This window comes from Melospiza georgiana, chromosome 1, assembly GCF_028018845.1.
Source record: "Melospiza georgiana isolate bMelGeo1 chromosome 1, bMelGeo1.pri, whole genome shotgun sequence".
Lineage (NCBI taxonomy): Eukaryota > Metazoa > Chordata > Aves > Passeriformes > Passerellidae > Melospiza > Melospiza georgiana.
Window position 1 is genome coordinate 74,104,127 of NC_080430.1, and position 16,117 is coordinate 74,120,243.

General features: G+C 37.6%; 1 protein-coding gene across 4 annotated transcripts in view; it reads right to left on the minus strand.

Moving 5' to 3' along the window:
* Nucleotides 1-16,117, minus strand: part of CDH6 (cadherin 6) — a 102,925-nt gene that overhangs the window by 7,446 nt on the left and 79,362 nt on the right. For all 4 annotated transcript variants that reach the window (XM_058042431.1, XM_058042411.1, XM_058042425.1 and 1 more), the window contains 5 exons: nucleotides 15,368-15,621; nucleotides 9,486-9,622; nucleotides 4,902-5,023; nucleotides 3,984-4,101; nucleotides 3,645-3,896 (listed from right to left, as the gene is read on the minus strand). In XM_058042431.1, the coding sequence (XP_057898414.1) occupies nucleotides 3,645-3,896; nucleotides 3,984-4,101; nucleotides 4,902-5,023; nucleotides 9,486-9,622; nucleotides 15,368-15,621 (883 nt within the window). The remainder of the gene's footprint in view (nucleotides 1-3,644; nucleotides 3,897-3,983; nucleotides 4,102-4,901; nucleotides 5,024-9,485; nucleotides 9,623-15,367; nucleotides 15,622-16,117) is intronic.

A 16,117-nucleotide genomic window follows, 5' to 3' on the forward strand; every position in this document is an offset into this window, starting at 1 on the left:
TGGTAGGCACTTTGTTACCCAGAGCCATATCCTAATTTTGTCACCTTGAGAACAGAACTAGTTTCATGACAGCTGGGAAAGAGGAAACACTTTCTCCAGAATAAGTAGAATCAGATGTTATTTATGATGAACCCCTTGGACAATATACAACTTCTGGTATGGACAAGGATGGCATCTACTGATGTTAGCAAAGCAGAATTTCAAGATAAGTAAATCCATGCTCCTCTGGGAAAAAAGCTTGGAATATGGAACAGATTTTCAGCCAGCACAAAGTCTGAGTTTTATTAACTTCCCTGGAATGTTTTTACAGTGTACATCACCTTGAAAAGTATACAAATTAAATAAGGGACTGATGGGATATGATAAAAGTATTTTTTAATCTGACAAAGGCAGATTTCTAGAAGATATTTTATGCCCTTCACTTTAAAGTGTGAGTTTGCGTACACATATTTTTCATTTATTTGGAGGGAAGGAATTCTTTCCATGATAGAATTCCATGATCTTGATGCAAATTTTAATGTTTTTATTCAATAATGATTTTCAGTAGTGACAGAGAAGTGGACACAGGGTGTGGAAAGGGATATGGCCAACACTTTCCTGTAGAATCTAGTTTCCCATTTCTTAGCTGGATTCTACATTAAGATGTAAATGGCTGAATATTGACAAATGAACAGTAGCAAGGAGCAGGGATGTATTTCTGCTGTCAGTGTTGCTTTGGTAGTCTGAGGTCTGCAGTGCCCAGTACTTCAGCTCTGCTGTGCAAACTCCAAGGAAGGACACATCTTGCTGTCTTTACAGTTTTTTCATAGCAAAGCAAAGCAGAAATGCCTAAACTCATTGATGTGAGATGATAAGGTGGATCACAATGATCCTTCATGTCAGCTTTGCTTCTAAAATGGCGTGTGAGTCAAGCACAGTAACTGTTAAACATTTTTTTTTTCAGTCCTTTCCTCAGTTGTAACCTTTTAAGGCCAACATCAAAGACTAAGGGTGTCCCCAACCCAAAACTTTATTCCATTGAACCTTATAATTCTTAGTTTCCTTTGACAGACAAATTCTGGAGAGTTTTTTCTTTTGGTCAGGGAAAGTGGTTGTTTCTTTTTGTTTGTTTTTGTTTCTTTTTGTTTGTTTGTTTTGGTTGGATTTTTGGTGGGGTTTTTTTGGTCTGGGTTTTTTTACTTTGTTTTATGTGATTGCTTGGTTTTTTAATAATGAGTTCCCCTGCAGGATTGCTTATAGCAAAATACTGTCTCTAAGTGTGCCCAAGCACCTTGTAGATTGACTGCAGAAGGTCACCATAAATACAGGATAAAGTAGGAAAATGCTGTGTTTTACCACAGGAATACTGTGAATAAGGAAGAACATCTGCAAGTATGAGTTGAAAGGAAATGGATGGTGAAGCTGAAGGATTAGGAGAGGTGGTTTAGATTGCATTAGGACCTCAGCCTAATGATGAGAATTTACTTATGGTGTCAGAGAAGGGTCCTAGTTTGAGTGATGCTTCTTCGTGCTGCTGTGCAAAAATGCAGTGAGAGATGATTGTCTTCCTCAAGAGCAAAAAGCCGTGGCACTGTGTGGGAGGACTGGTGAAAGGTGTGTATGAAAGAAGAGAGATATCTGGAGAAAATTTTGGGAAAGTGAAAAACACAATATCAGTTTGGAATGGGCTTCTGGAACAGTGACTGGTAGAATGGTCTGAGAAAGCACAGGAATGATAGATTTTACATCAAAGAGTAGCTGAAGTACCATATTACAAAAGCAGTATTACACAGAACATGCAAGGATGAGACTTTGATAAATACATCACATGTCTTATATGTGGATTTTACTGCTTTGTGCTGAACTTGCAGGGAAAAGACCCCATCATAAGCTACATGTTGAAGTACATCGCCTTTATTTGCATGTCTGTGTTCAGCAGTATCTGAAACCTCCTGATAAGATGATAAACTTACTCAAATTGCATATGAACCTAGCAATTTACAGGCCCTTTTTGTTGCTGCTAAACTTTGAGTTGTGGTTCAGGTCTGCCCAGAGTATTGTTTTTCACTCAGTAGCGGTTGCACATTCAAACCCTGCAACCAACCTGAAAATAGAAAATTATATAGCTGAGTTAATTGAAAATCTGCTTATGGTGCATGGTGGCATGAGCAGTAATTGACATAAAGTGCTGCTTAGCACACAGAATCAATTATTTTCGATTGACATAAAACAGGAAATCGTTTAATGTCAGATTGATATTAATGAGCACAGTTGTACTAACGAGTGCAAGACTACCTACAGCATTACATTACTTTTTCTGGTAAGGAACTTAATACAAAGTGAGCTCAGCCCTTAGGGGCAATGATACCATGTTTTGAAAAATGAATTTAATGGTGAATTAAAGATCAGATTGTTATTGTGGGAATCTTTTTTGAAAATGGGATAGAGCTTATTTGAGCAAGCCATGACTACATTGTTAGAGTCTGAGAACCACAACCTCATCTTAGACTCATTACTGGAGAAGGAAATTTTGTTAAAAGAAAAGACCAGGATGACTCTGCAGTGGTGACAAGCATGTCCAAGGAAGATAGGGGTATGGTAAAAAGAAGTAGAATCATAAAGGAAACATTCTGTCCCCTGCATGACCCTACTGCTGTAAAATTGGTCTGACTGCCTCCTTTTCTCCTAAGATCCTAATGAAATCTCCCAGAGAACAGCCTATGTTGTATTGTACAGTTGTCCCCAGACGAACAGGTACAGATAATGGCTGAGTGACCAACTACCTCTGTTTGCAGTACAAGAGGGGTGGAACCTGGCAGAGAGATGTTGCAAACTGTCTTTATCTATCTATATCTATGTCTATCTATCTATATCTATATCTATATCTATATCTATATCTATATCTATATCATCTATCTATATCTATATCTATATATCTATATCTATATATATATCTATCTATATCCATCTATGTATCTATATATCTATATATTTATTTTTATTTTAATTTTTATATTTATATTTAAAGTTGACCACCTGTAAGTGTCATAGCCAGAGCCCTCTGCACATCCTCAACACTCAGGGTCCAACCTCTTTCTAATGGTGGCTGAAATGGAGGACCCTGCAGCCCTTGGGAGAGTCCCTCAGTCCATATCACTCAGCATCCTTTTCCAACAGAAAAAAAATCACTGAGACTTTTTTCTCCTCAGTTAAGAAATGGAAAGTTAATTCTTCAAAACTAAGTTATCTGCCCTCTTTCTATGGGCAACAGAAAGGGATGGACACCTGCAGAGGGTTATGAGTAATGTGTCTGGTTCTCCTCAGATACCAATAAAGGATGGGATGGGATGGGATGGGATGGGATGGGATGGGATGGGATGGGATGGGATGGGATGGGATGGGATGGGATGGATGTCTCTCTACAGGTGTCTTTCTCCATTGAACACAGTGTGGAGCCCAGCTATCTCCTCTTCCTCATATATCGCCAACTTTCAGATAACTAAGGTTAGATTGGTTGTGCCCTATGCACCCCACCTGTAGCAGCCTTCAAAAGAAGAAATACAGTAACATATGCACAGGATAATACAATGATGTCTTTACTTTTCCTTTTTCCTAGTCTTGGAATAATGACCATGAAAGGAACAAAATGTCCCTGAGTTACTTACCAAGTAATATAATGATGCAGAGAAGAATGGCAATGAGAGCCCCAGTGCTAAGACCAGTAGGATGAATCAAGGCTTCTGCATTACAGGACAGCATCTTCCCTCGATGGTCACAAGCACACACTCGAATGGTCACCGTTTCAGTGCTGCTCTGGATGGGGTAATCATTGTCTGATATTACCACTGGCAGGAAGTAGGTACTTGTTTCATGCCGATTATATCTGGTTTTCCGAGTGAAAATCCCTGCTGTGTTGTCTGGAAACACAAAGCATGCATTAAATCTTCGTCTGAAGACTGAAAGCAAGGATAAGATAATAAAGAAAAGTCTTCCTAGAAATTCACCTCTGTTGTCCTGTAGTGTAAAGTTTGAGCTGCTGGCTGCCTCGGGAGCTAAGGAGAATGAAAACTGATGTCCATTGTAAGAGTCATCTTTATCAACAGCACTTAATGTTTGTATCAGCTGAAACAATAAGAACAAAATTATCTCCTAAGTCAGTGAACTTTACATTCATTTACATACTCTAAAAAACACTATAAAAGCAATCTTTTGTATTAATTTTTTTTATTCTGCTTCAAGGCAGATGATGTTGCTATGGTGAGCTCAAGAAAAGATATCCACATGCTGCTGATGCTGTTTGGGGTCACCATACTATTATATCCTATACCATCAGGGAGTGACATAATGACTTTGAAAGCTGGCAGGAAAATCATGTTGATTTCACCAGAAGGCTTGGGTTAATGCCACTGCAGATGGGTAGGAAACCTTTGCATGAGACAAGAAATAGAGATGAAAGGTGAGACAGTCCAAGCTAAATTTATGTTTATCTACCCAAATCTCATGTCACAGAAATAGTTTGGCTGAATCTTCCAAATCATCTGCAACTTTGAGCTACTTCACAATAGGAGTGGTAGGCGAGAGCTATCTAGCAGGATACTGTTGTATCACAGACAGAACCTGTAACATTTACAGACATGAAATTGTTTTGGAAGGAGACAGTGGAGGTGCCTGGATAAAGCAAAGGATGAAAGAATGAAAATAAATCAGGGGCAACAAGGTGCAGTACAGAAAATAACATTCAAAAACATACCATCATGTCAGCTGGAAGAATACTGAGTGAAATCAGATAATGTGCAGTCACTGTTTAATTTTTCAATTAAGTTTGATGCATTGCAAAGTACACCGCTTGATGAGGTAATGCAAGAGTAGCAGCAAAACTCATTTAATTTGGAATATTTTCTGAGTAGGAGCAGGCAACACACCTGTTCTGCCTTTGCGTTTTCGCAGACGAAGGTCTCGTAAAACATGGGAAACTCCGGAGCGTTGTCATTTACATCCAAGACCTTAATGAACACGGGGACACGGCTGCTTTGTTTGGGGTTGTCTGAAATGGCAAAACCAGAATGGAGATTTTATTTAGCCCAGTTACTGACTCAGTGCAGTGGAAGAAAAGGACAGACTTGGTGGTTCAATTCTTCTCAGTCAGAGCACTTCGCTTACATTCTCTTGATTTCTGGTGAGTGTGTTATGGGATGAATGTAGTATCATTACTCTAATTCTGCGTAAATATAGAGTTATGATGGAGTAGGAGTCCAGGATTTATAAATTCCTTTGATCGTTCCAAGTGTGATTATGAATGTATGTGTGATATATGTAAATATAATACTGGAACTAAATTAAATCTATTTATTAGCCTGATTGATACTGTTTGGTGGCAGTGAAGTATCTAGAACATATTCCCTTCCTTAGCTCTCTAACAGGAAAAGTCATGAGGATGAGATTGAGGGGGTTTTTCTTCTCCCCTTGTTAAATATGATACTCTGTGCCCTACAAATCTTGTGGCACAGTTCCTCAAGCTACCATGATAATCATTATTTTATAGAAATAATGTAATAACTGCGGCTGTGATCACAGATGCTTTCTAACCTGTTGTGAATTGTTTTGTCTGATGTTCTAGAGTAAATACTGAAGTGGAACAGCTGAAAAACATAAGCTCTATACAGAACCTGCAGACCCCCCTATGTAAACAATCTGTTTTTAACCTATAAGGACTGCATAGTGCCAAGAGATTGAAATTGACAAAGATAGTCCTGAGCACAGAATATTAATGAAAATACTTTCATCTTTCTGGATAAAAATAAAAACACCAAATAAAGCAAACCATACTATATAGACCATTCCTTTTCCTGCTGGGAGGAGACAAGCTTAAGTCAAAATGATACACAGGAAGAAAAGCAGCGGCAGTAACCTTGCCTAGGGCCATGCACGGTGAAATAGGCAGGATCTAAGGCAAAATGTCACACCATAACAACCACTGACTGCTAAAATGTACAAGATCTGGTCCCAAAGAAATTTGTCATCCCTAATTGAAAGAAATCCAAGAGACACTGCCATTGATCTGCATTGTGCTGCATATCACACAACATCCACCTAGGATTATGTGGGTATGGGAATGTGAGAGAGAGAAATATGAGGCAAAGAGTGTGATTGAGATAATTTATTTAAAAAAAAATATCTTCCCCTCTCCTACATGAGGGTTCATACTGAATTTCCAATGTTGATCTTCTACCCACATTAATATGGTTTATCAATGCATTTTAACCTATCATTCAAATGAAAAAATAGTGCAATAAAATATAGCAGATCTAAGACTCTATATTCTTCTACAAGCATTCATTATAGTAGCTTGCTGGTTTTATTATTATATTTATTCATTATAGCAGCTTCTATTTATTCATTATAGTAGCTTGTTGACTTTAATAAAAGTCCTATTAATGTGTTTATCATCCTTTCACAAATGTGAAAATGCCTTCCCCAAAATTGGCATTGCTTATTTGTATTACAGAGCTCAGTCATTTGGACAAAATATTGTGCTTTAAGGCTCCACAGTCCCATTGAAGTTAATATGATTCCATTAGGCATAAACCTCTTTCTAATATCAGCCATTGGGCTAAATTCATTCGATGTATAAAATAACAGTTTATGTATAATATGGAGTGAGCTGAATTCTTTGCTAAAATACATCAATAAAAGAGTTGAATTTTTATAACAGGCAAAAATCAAAGGCATTCATTTGAAGTCACAGGACTATTGGCAAGACTATTTTGTAGGGCATACTTTGCAAACAAATACATTCAAATATATTGACAAACATGTTTCTTTTCCTCTAAAGAAGGAGAATTGTTTTCTTTCCTGCTTTTTAAATCTAAACACACGTATTTTCATTTTACTTCTAGGTGCTTAAGGTTCTCACAATTAAAAATCATATTGTAATAAACAGAAGCTTGATATAAACTCTAGGCTCTATTAACATACTCCTCTGATTTAATGGAAAATCTATATACATCTTCAAGTCTTTTTTTTTTGATATTTTGTGTCATCAGCTTTCAAATTATTTGTGCAAATTAATTCATGTAGGTTCATTTGTTAGCATTATGCCTTAATTACTGCTGGGCTCTATCTCCACAGACTCTACAAACTGCTTAAATCTATTTCTTTGCATAGGGATATGTTTTCTGCTGAGCCAGCAATAAAACTGTTACAGAGGTGATTTTTTTTTCAGAATACAGCCTCATAGTCCTGCCAATGTTTGACCTACCCATAAGTGTTAAGTAGCAAATATTTAAAAACACTCTGGGAATTGTCTTTGGTAAATCAGCTGTAATTCTGCAGCTGTGGCTCACTAGCCCTGTGTCCCCTGTTTTAATGCCAGTTTGCTGTCTGGCTGTGGCAGACGTACTGACCTGGGATTTCACCAACTATTTTTGTGCAGCAGTCACAGCATGATTGATTCTCTGGGCTGCTGAGCAATTGCAGCTCATGCTGGTGAAAAAGGAGAACATTTAGAACTGGAGCAATCTACACTTACTGACAGTTCTAGACAAAGGCAAAACAACTTCTGTGGGTTTTTTTTTTAACTGTAAAATCAAATAAAGAGCAGTCATCACTGAAAGATGTTTTTCTTTATGACTTTATAATTATTTTTTTCCTATATGAAAGGGAGCACCCACTCATTTGAAGGCATATCCTGCCTGTAAGCTGACTGGATATTTTTTTTGATTACTTCAGTGAAATATACTTGGAGCTTGAAGAGATAATGTCACTGAGAGTAATATGTGATTCCATGGAATTTAGTGAAATAGGACTTTAGGTAGCCTTGCTAGAAATGTTTGGGTTTGCCAGGAACAATAAGCAGTGGTACTTTCCAGTCTAGTCTCTTGAGACTAAAATTAGTGAAGTGTCCTGGATCAGAAAAGTACATTTCAACAACAACAACAACAACAAAAAAAAGCCTATGGAAGACATATACCCTAGTTATTCCAAATTTTGTCTAGGCTTAGTAAAGCACACCCTGGGAAGCAGGTTTGTTGCAACCTGAAAGGATTCGGGCTAAAAAGGAATGGTAATTAAGACAGGAGCCTGTGTCTTAGACACAAGAGGTTAAGTTGGGAAGGTTTGGTGCAGTAGAAGGTCTGTGCTTAGGGGCGGAAGCAAGAAACCAAATGAGTACTTCCTATCAATGCTAAGCTGGTTTTTGGACAGTTTTCTATACTGCATGTTATTTCAGCCCAGCTGGGGTCAATGCAAGTGTTCTTGCTATTGTCAATGCTAAATGTTCTTGCTATTTTTTCCTTTTTAGGCATTTCTTTTTCCCTTCTGCCCTACCCAGGAGCTGCCTATAGTGTACAAATTTTGACCTTAGAACCCACCTTCAAGAAGTTAACAGAAACACAACCACATTACCAACATTCATTGTTTGGTGTGCTGAAATCCCATACCTAGCATTAGAAGGTGCAAACTTTCATGACAGGAAGAAAATTATTAATGTCCTGTCATTCCTATAAGCTCATACCCACTACTTCTTCATATAACCCCATTTGCTTGCCTCAATAACATCCTTTTATATTGGTTTTCAATTTTAAAAAAGACTTACACAATAAAGAATGTTGAATCAAGTAATTTCAAGCTTTTTATACTCATCTCACCGTTAAGCAGGTAATCAAGCCATACACACATACAAAAAAGAAAGTAGAGCTTATATTGTCTCAGAAAAATCAAAAGCTTTTTAGCTTTTGGGTTGCAGAGAGGCATTGTAACAGTCACAGAACAGGTGTTTGCATTAAACTTATCTACCATTCCACCATAACATAGGCACTGTGACTCTGCAAAAGCAAATAGAATTGCATTCTCTGATATTCGAGCATGTGATGTATTTATAGATAATGAATTAAAACAAAGCGGATTATCTATTAAGGCCATCTCAAACATATGTCCTTATCTTAGACCCCTGGCATTTTGACTTCTAAAATCAGCATGTCTAGTGTTATCACAAGATTGATACTTTGGAACAAGCCTAAACTAAGTGACAGACTGATTTGTAGCTGCAGCTTGTAATTTCAAAAGATGTGCACAAAGTAAAAAATGGAGATTCATAAAAGGGCTTAGATCTGGGCACCCAGCTCAGCCCAGCTACTTTAGCCTTATTTGAAAACATCCAGCCTGAATGAGACTGAATTCAGCCAAGGAATGCAGTTTAGCTTTAAATTACCTGTTTTGCTGCATACCACTTTCAGAATTCAACGACCACGTTCAAAATGTAAAGTGGATATAATGATCAGAGACCACAGAACTGCCACCTTTTCTCCCTGCTCCGTTACCTCTTCATGAACTGTGTCCCTAATAAACACAAAACTGCAGACGACCTCTTGCAGAGTTACTGCTTCTTCATTAGTATTGAGTGGGCTATCCATAAACCTGACATGTGCCCAGCTGCGCTTTCCACACACTCAGCTAGAAGGCTAAATTCATTACATCAGGGACAGGAGTCATATTTAGGTTTAACTTACTGATCTCTGCTGCTATTACTGTAATGTTGTGCCACAGCAGTGTTTCCCGGTCAAGGGGTTTGGAAGTGAATATCGAACCATTTCCTGAATTGATGTTGAATACTCTGTCCATATCAGTGTGACGATCTACAGAGTACCTGCAAATACAGAGACTGGGGTTAGAGGAATGCTTTCCTTTTAATTTCTATGTTCTAAAACCATTTTCTAAGACTAGACATCAAACAGCTAGTAAATGGGGTTTCCTTTTGTTTTCAGCACAGGCTTCAGAGTCTTTATGTATTCACACAAAGAGCTAGTTCTGAACTACTGGATAATGACACATTGGAGGTTTGATTTAGAAGGTGGAGTATTGTCACTGAATAAATGAATTGCTGTGGAATTTACATACCTCTGAGAATCATCAAAGCTTTGTTTTTACTGAAAAATGTGAAGTCTGTGCCCTGAAAGATACGAAGTTTATTTTAAGGCTGAGTTGGCTTTTCCTTTATAAAACCCTCTTTTTATGGATTGATATCTCAACTGTTCCAAATAATTTCTGATACAAAATGTGACAGCTGGGGTGCATTTGTACTTTTCACTTCTCAGCATTTAAAAAGATTGCCCTCCCAAACCAAGTCAGCAGAGAGCAGAGATTCATTATTCCACATATCACAAAAAGGTTTGTTGTAACTCATTAAAACTAACATTCTCAGCCCTGCTTGATGGTATCTATATGTGAAAAGGAATGCTAACAAGCTCTGGATGAGCTCAGAGTCCAAATACAGATTCAAACTTTCGATCTGATCTTTCGCTTTTTCAGCTGAACTAAATCCAAGTTTAAAAGTAGAACTCTCCAATTCCCGGGAGAGAGCACTACCACCTTGATCCAAATGCTGTGACTTGGTTTCATCTCTCCTGAAGGGAAAATTCTTGCATAAATTATGGAGGGTTTTGACAGAAATATGCCTGTGATGTTGCCAAAGCAAGAACGCAATTGCATTATTCTGCTCTTGTTTCCAGCCCAACTGTGTGCTCATGTACAATGCAGGACAGATCCTCTGGAAGCCCAGTGTGCTCCCAGGGTCTCCTTGCACGCCACATCGATGGAGACAAGGCAGCTACTGCTGTCCCTTGTGTCCACACAAGGGTAAGGACAACAGCTGAGCTGTGAGCAGTCAGATGAAAACTGGGCCAGGGAACGGCTGGCAGAGTTCATTGCCACCACAGAATTCAGGGGAATGCAGAAGCTGAAGAAGAATTTCTCTCCTCTGTTCTGCCCTAGAAGCAGATGCAAGACATGTCCTCCATTCTGCACAGATTTCCTAGTGCCTGTGCAGTGTCTCTTAAATTCTGAGAAACACCTTGCATGAAAGAAGGAAAGAATATAAGAAGCTAGTTGAAATGTGGTTCTGTCAAAATTTTAAAATTAACTAACTTGTTCATTATCTTGTAACTTTATTATTTGCAAATAAAATGTGGGATATAATGCCGACAGTAAATTAGAGTTATTACGTCTTATTCCGAAATAAGAATTTAAGTGAAGCCTACCTTTCTAAACAAAACAATGGCAAGTATTACTTATTTGCACTAAACTGTTTTTCTTTTTCCATGATAATTCCTAGGGAATCACTCAAATGACATTCAAAGGTACTAGCAAAAAAACTAACATATTTTGGCAGGACTTGCATGGGCACACTTTGCTAATTCTTCAGGAGTTCAGATTTAGTTTTCATTCATTGCTGTCACTTCACTGACAGCTAACTGCAATTCTGACTGCAGGAAGTCAGCTGTGGTGTCACTAACTTAGTTCCTTTATGTAGCAGTGTGACGCTACCATCAGCTTGAAAAGTGCTGCTTTGTCTAAATCTAAACAGCACGTGTGAAATTGTTGACTTGGCTGAAATGTGTAACGGGAATGAGTTTATACAAACTGGTCTGACTCTTTTATATTTTGACTAAGTATTTGATATGGTAAACATTTCATTTTAACTTTCATTCATTCCGGATTTTATATAATATTATGTTGGTATCTTGTGAATTCAATTATTTTCAGATATTCTGTAGCTCATTTCCACACCTTTCAGCTGAAATACTTTGGTATTTCCATTTTGCAGTTAAATCTAGATTCTGTATTCTTCTTTGAAATGAAATATCAGGATTTTCCACAGTTTAGCTGTTCCAGCTAACTGTAATACTATGTTTCAAACTCTTATTCAGCAAGACATTTAAATAAGCAACTAGCTTTAGGCATGAGCTGTCTGTTCATTGGGGTTTTTTGCTTCAATTTTACTTTCACTCCAGCTTCATATTTTGAATGCACTTAAAATATCTTACTGTCTTAGCAGCACATTTTAATGCCTTGGTATATTGCAATCACTATCTTTGAAAGATTTCCCAAATTCAGTCTGTGGTACAGTGTCTGGAAGAAAAAAAGGGTTCTGGACTTTTTCTAAGATTATCAGAGTTGTACCATTGAGGGATTCTTCTTCTTCAAGATATTAAGGATTTTAAACTACAAGTATTTATAAAGCCATATGTATATTCAGTCATTTGTAAAGTGGAAGCTCAAACTCATTAAAAAAAAAAACCCAGCAGAGACAGTTTCTTAATGGAATGTTAATTTTATTTCTTCATATCCCAAAGAAAATACATACAAGGTCAGTGCATTTAAAGTATATTCCAATTATACCATTAAATCTGCTCTAGAAGGATGATTTTAATAAGCTAGACTGTCACTTCTGTTTCTCAGTTTGCATAATCCAGTCTCTTTTGATCAAGGATTTTTAATTATCTTGAATTGGTGCTGATTCTGACTTCTGGATCACAACCTAGTAAGAATTAAGTAGACAACATCAAACTAATTTTTACATTTATTTAATGAAATTACGGGTGTGTATTTGCCAGACTTCAGGACTTCATCTCTTTCAAGCTCTGAGGAATTGACAAGCTAGGAAGTTAAAAAGTGTCTGTGAAGACTAAAGTCTCTCCTGGTATGCAACAGGAAGAAGGGAAGGGTAAAAGAGAGAATCTAACACATGCAAATATGTTGTCAGTAAAATACACAAACAAAATTTAGCCTTACATTTGTTTGCAGATGATTCTCATCTGGGGTACTTTAGTAAATCAAATCACAGCGGGAAGACAGTTCCAGTGACTGATGAACTTCATTATGCCTCTGAGGAGTTACTATAGCAAAAAAACTCAGCTAGCAATTTAAAAAGATCTGATGTACAATACAGTAGTGCCAGTTTCAGCATTGTTTTTTTTTTTTTTAAATCAGTATGCAGATGTTCATATTATTTATGTGTAGATCAAACACACGTAGAATGCAAAACTTTTTTTTTACACCACCTCTGGACTGTAGAGTGCTACTCAGGAGCATCTTACTGTTACTATACTTGGACACATATTCAAATATACCCAGACATGTACTGGTGTATTTTTGTATTTTCTCAATGTCATATCAGAGCAAAACTTAGAAGACTTAGCTTGATGCAATTTAGCTCTGCCAATACACAGGTCACAAATAGTTCTGCAGCCTTACAACCAGGGCAGACATCCACTTCATATTTTGCTATCGCTTCATTGTCTTCTGATGCTCAGCAGCTTGCTGCCTAATGCAACCACAAGTCAGGAAGATTTGTGGGTCAGGAAAGGATGTGTGTGTGAATTTTTCATAATGCATTTTCATAATGATATTGTGAAGGTTCCCTTTAATGGAAGATCAAAGGGGCTTTCATCTAACGGAGTTAGGGCTCAGTTTGTTTAAGAAGAGAAATCTTCACTCGAGTAGAGGAGAAAATGGAAGGTTTTCATTGTAATATCAAGTGTCTAAAGATTTTATTTTTAACTGTCAAGAAAAATTGACAAGCAAGTGACAAGTCATATATATACAGTCTAATTGCATCTTCCCCGAAGCTCAGAGTGAAAATCGGATTTCGCATCTCTATTGCATGATAGAAAAAAAAAAAATTACCCTGTCAAAAAGATGCAGACTCAACCCATGCCCCTAAATTCTAGCAGATACCCAAGATATTAGCACCATAAAATTACATTTATTGCAAGTTAACATCTCTCAGGCTACTGCTCTCCACTGATTTCCTTTCTCTCTTACTGATTTTCATGTTTTTTCTTGTTATGTTTATTTCTATTACTGTAACCTCTTTCTGATTTTTATTTTTCTTTTACTTGCATTTGGCTCTTGCATGCTGTTAAGGTAAAAAGTAGACAAGCTTTCTGCTGCACTGCATCAGTTTTGACACTTCTGCTAAATTTTGCTCAATAACTATGGGATACTAAAATATGCAAAGTACTTACAGGGTATTAAAGAAGTGCCCTTTGAAAGTTAGGTAAGTTTTAGCACACACATTCAATTAATAGCAAAGAGCCGGTAGGCAGTACTCAACAATGAACAGCATAGTCCCTAACCACTGTAAATCACTTATAATTAGGAGTTGGTGCTGGTGTGAAATGCAAATGGTTGTAGTTATCACCACAGGGAAGGAGGGAAGCACTCCCCTTTCTCTCTTGTGCCATTAGATATAAAAAAGCAGGTTCCTGTGAAGACTGCAAGGGGCCTGGGTGTCACCCCAATCAATTTTTGATCTTCATGCTAGCATGCTCATGCGCATGAAAATGTCCTACAGAAGATGCTCATTCTGTCCTGGGGCTTCACCAAAGTCAGCAAAACATTATGCTGCTCTTTAAGTGACTATGCTCTGCTGGCCCAGAATGCCAGAGAATTGCTGCATGTCATGATAGAAATTTAAGAAAACTTTAATTAAAGTTAGAAGGCATAGTCTTGAAGAAAAATTCATGTATAGGTCATGCTATGCAAACTGAAGATAGTTTCTGCCAGAAACATTTTAGATTTAGCTTGTTCATCTAGGAAATTAACATTAAAATATTTACTGCTCTCACAAGATGAGCTAAGAGCTTAAAACTTACTCATTACTGTAAAAAATCTTGATGAAAGATAATTGTTTGCACAACTGTAAAGTATTGATGGACTAGATTTTTATTAAACCTGCACTGTTCTATTTTGATCAAAGGCTACTATTGAATTTCCAAGGTGTCCAACTCAGAAACCTGCTGAAAATTGATCTGGATTTAATACTGCTGCACTTTTTGATTCCTCCTCTTGCTGCCTTGTCAGTAGAAATGAACTTTAATTAAAGAACACAAATATTTAAAAGTTCTTTAATACTCTATCCAGCATGACTTAAGTACTCCAGTATGCACTGAAACAACACACAATTCACAAAAAAAGAAGACTTAGGTATAGCTACTCCAACCTTAACATTTCCTCCACTTCCTCTAAGAACAGTTTATTGATTCATGGCAAGTTTAATTTATGAAGCTCATGAGACTGACTCTTCTCTTACAAGCCTTGCACTGATACAGGTGAGATCAAAGCCTGGGTGTGCACATGAGCTGATTTTGAGGCATTTCTATTTGTAATTTAGAAAAGATGACTGTGGCCTCTGTTAAGCTGTCTGGACAGAAGACAGAAGAAGAAAAGGCTGGTGGATCAGCCCTCTGTCATATGGCCAAGAGGATGCACTGCATTGCACTGGAAAATGTTAAAGGTGGAAGGAAAACACTAAGATTTTCTCAGTGGTCTCTTTGCAGTAAATTTTTTCATGGTAGAAAAAAACCACATACATTAGTTAGTAAAGAGATTAGGATATAATTCAAGATGCAAAGGCCATGCAAACACATTCACACATATCTAAATATGTTCAAGCAGGAGAGATCATTTACCATGTACAATACCCCATATTCAAGCATACCCTACAATTCACATTGTTACAAGTGACGATTTTTTTGTGTGTGCTGACATGACAAAAGCAAAATCAAGGCTGTCAAAAATTTACAGGCAAGTTGAAGTAGTGTGTGCTTACTTGACAGGATTCTTGGCAGCATCTGGATCCTGAGCAGTTACTGTTCCTATTACACTGTTTAATGGAACATCTTCTTTCACTTCCATTATGTATGCTGGTCTGCTGAACATGGGGGGTTCATCTACATCCTCCACTTGAATTCTGACTGTAGCTGAGTCCTTGAATGGCCCCAGGTACAGGAATCGAGGGTCCACATGAGTGTTGGTAGCTTCCACTTTAAGAATATACAAGTTTTTGCTTTCGAAATCCAGTGCCTGGGAAGGAAAAAAAAAGTTTAGGAAGTCTGTACAGATCGCTGTGATTCTCAGCCAGATGAGCAGGGAGAATGGTGGCAAGTCATGGAGAGGCCTGTGCTAGAAAACAGGAGCCAGAACTGGAGTTAAAATGCCAGAGAAAGGGCTATATGCCCAGATAATACATGAGGAAGAAAACCACTTTTTCAAGGAATTCTATGCCTTGAACTCCTAAACATCAAGCAGTTTTCTTATCCAGCTTTAACTCTTCATGCTGGTTATTCTGTCATTTTTGGCATTTTGATTATTTATTATCTATTTCCTGCCCATAGACACCACACACTAAAGGAGGGAAGATTTTCTAGGTGTTGCTTGTTTACATACTGGCATTCCATCACAGAAATGAAACACTGTGGCATCTAGTGTCTGGATATGCAGGACCACTCACAAAGCCAAACATGATTTTATGACAGGCTATGACTATAGCACACACCCTTAAAACTACAAAGAAACAGCG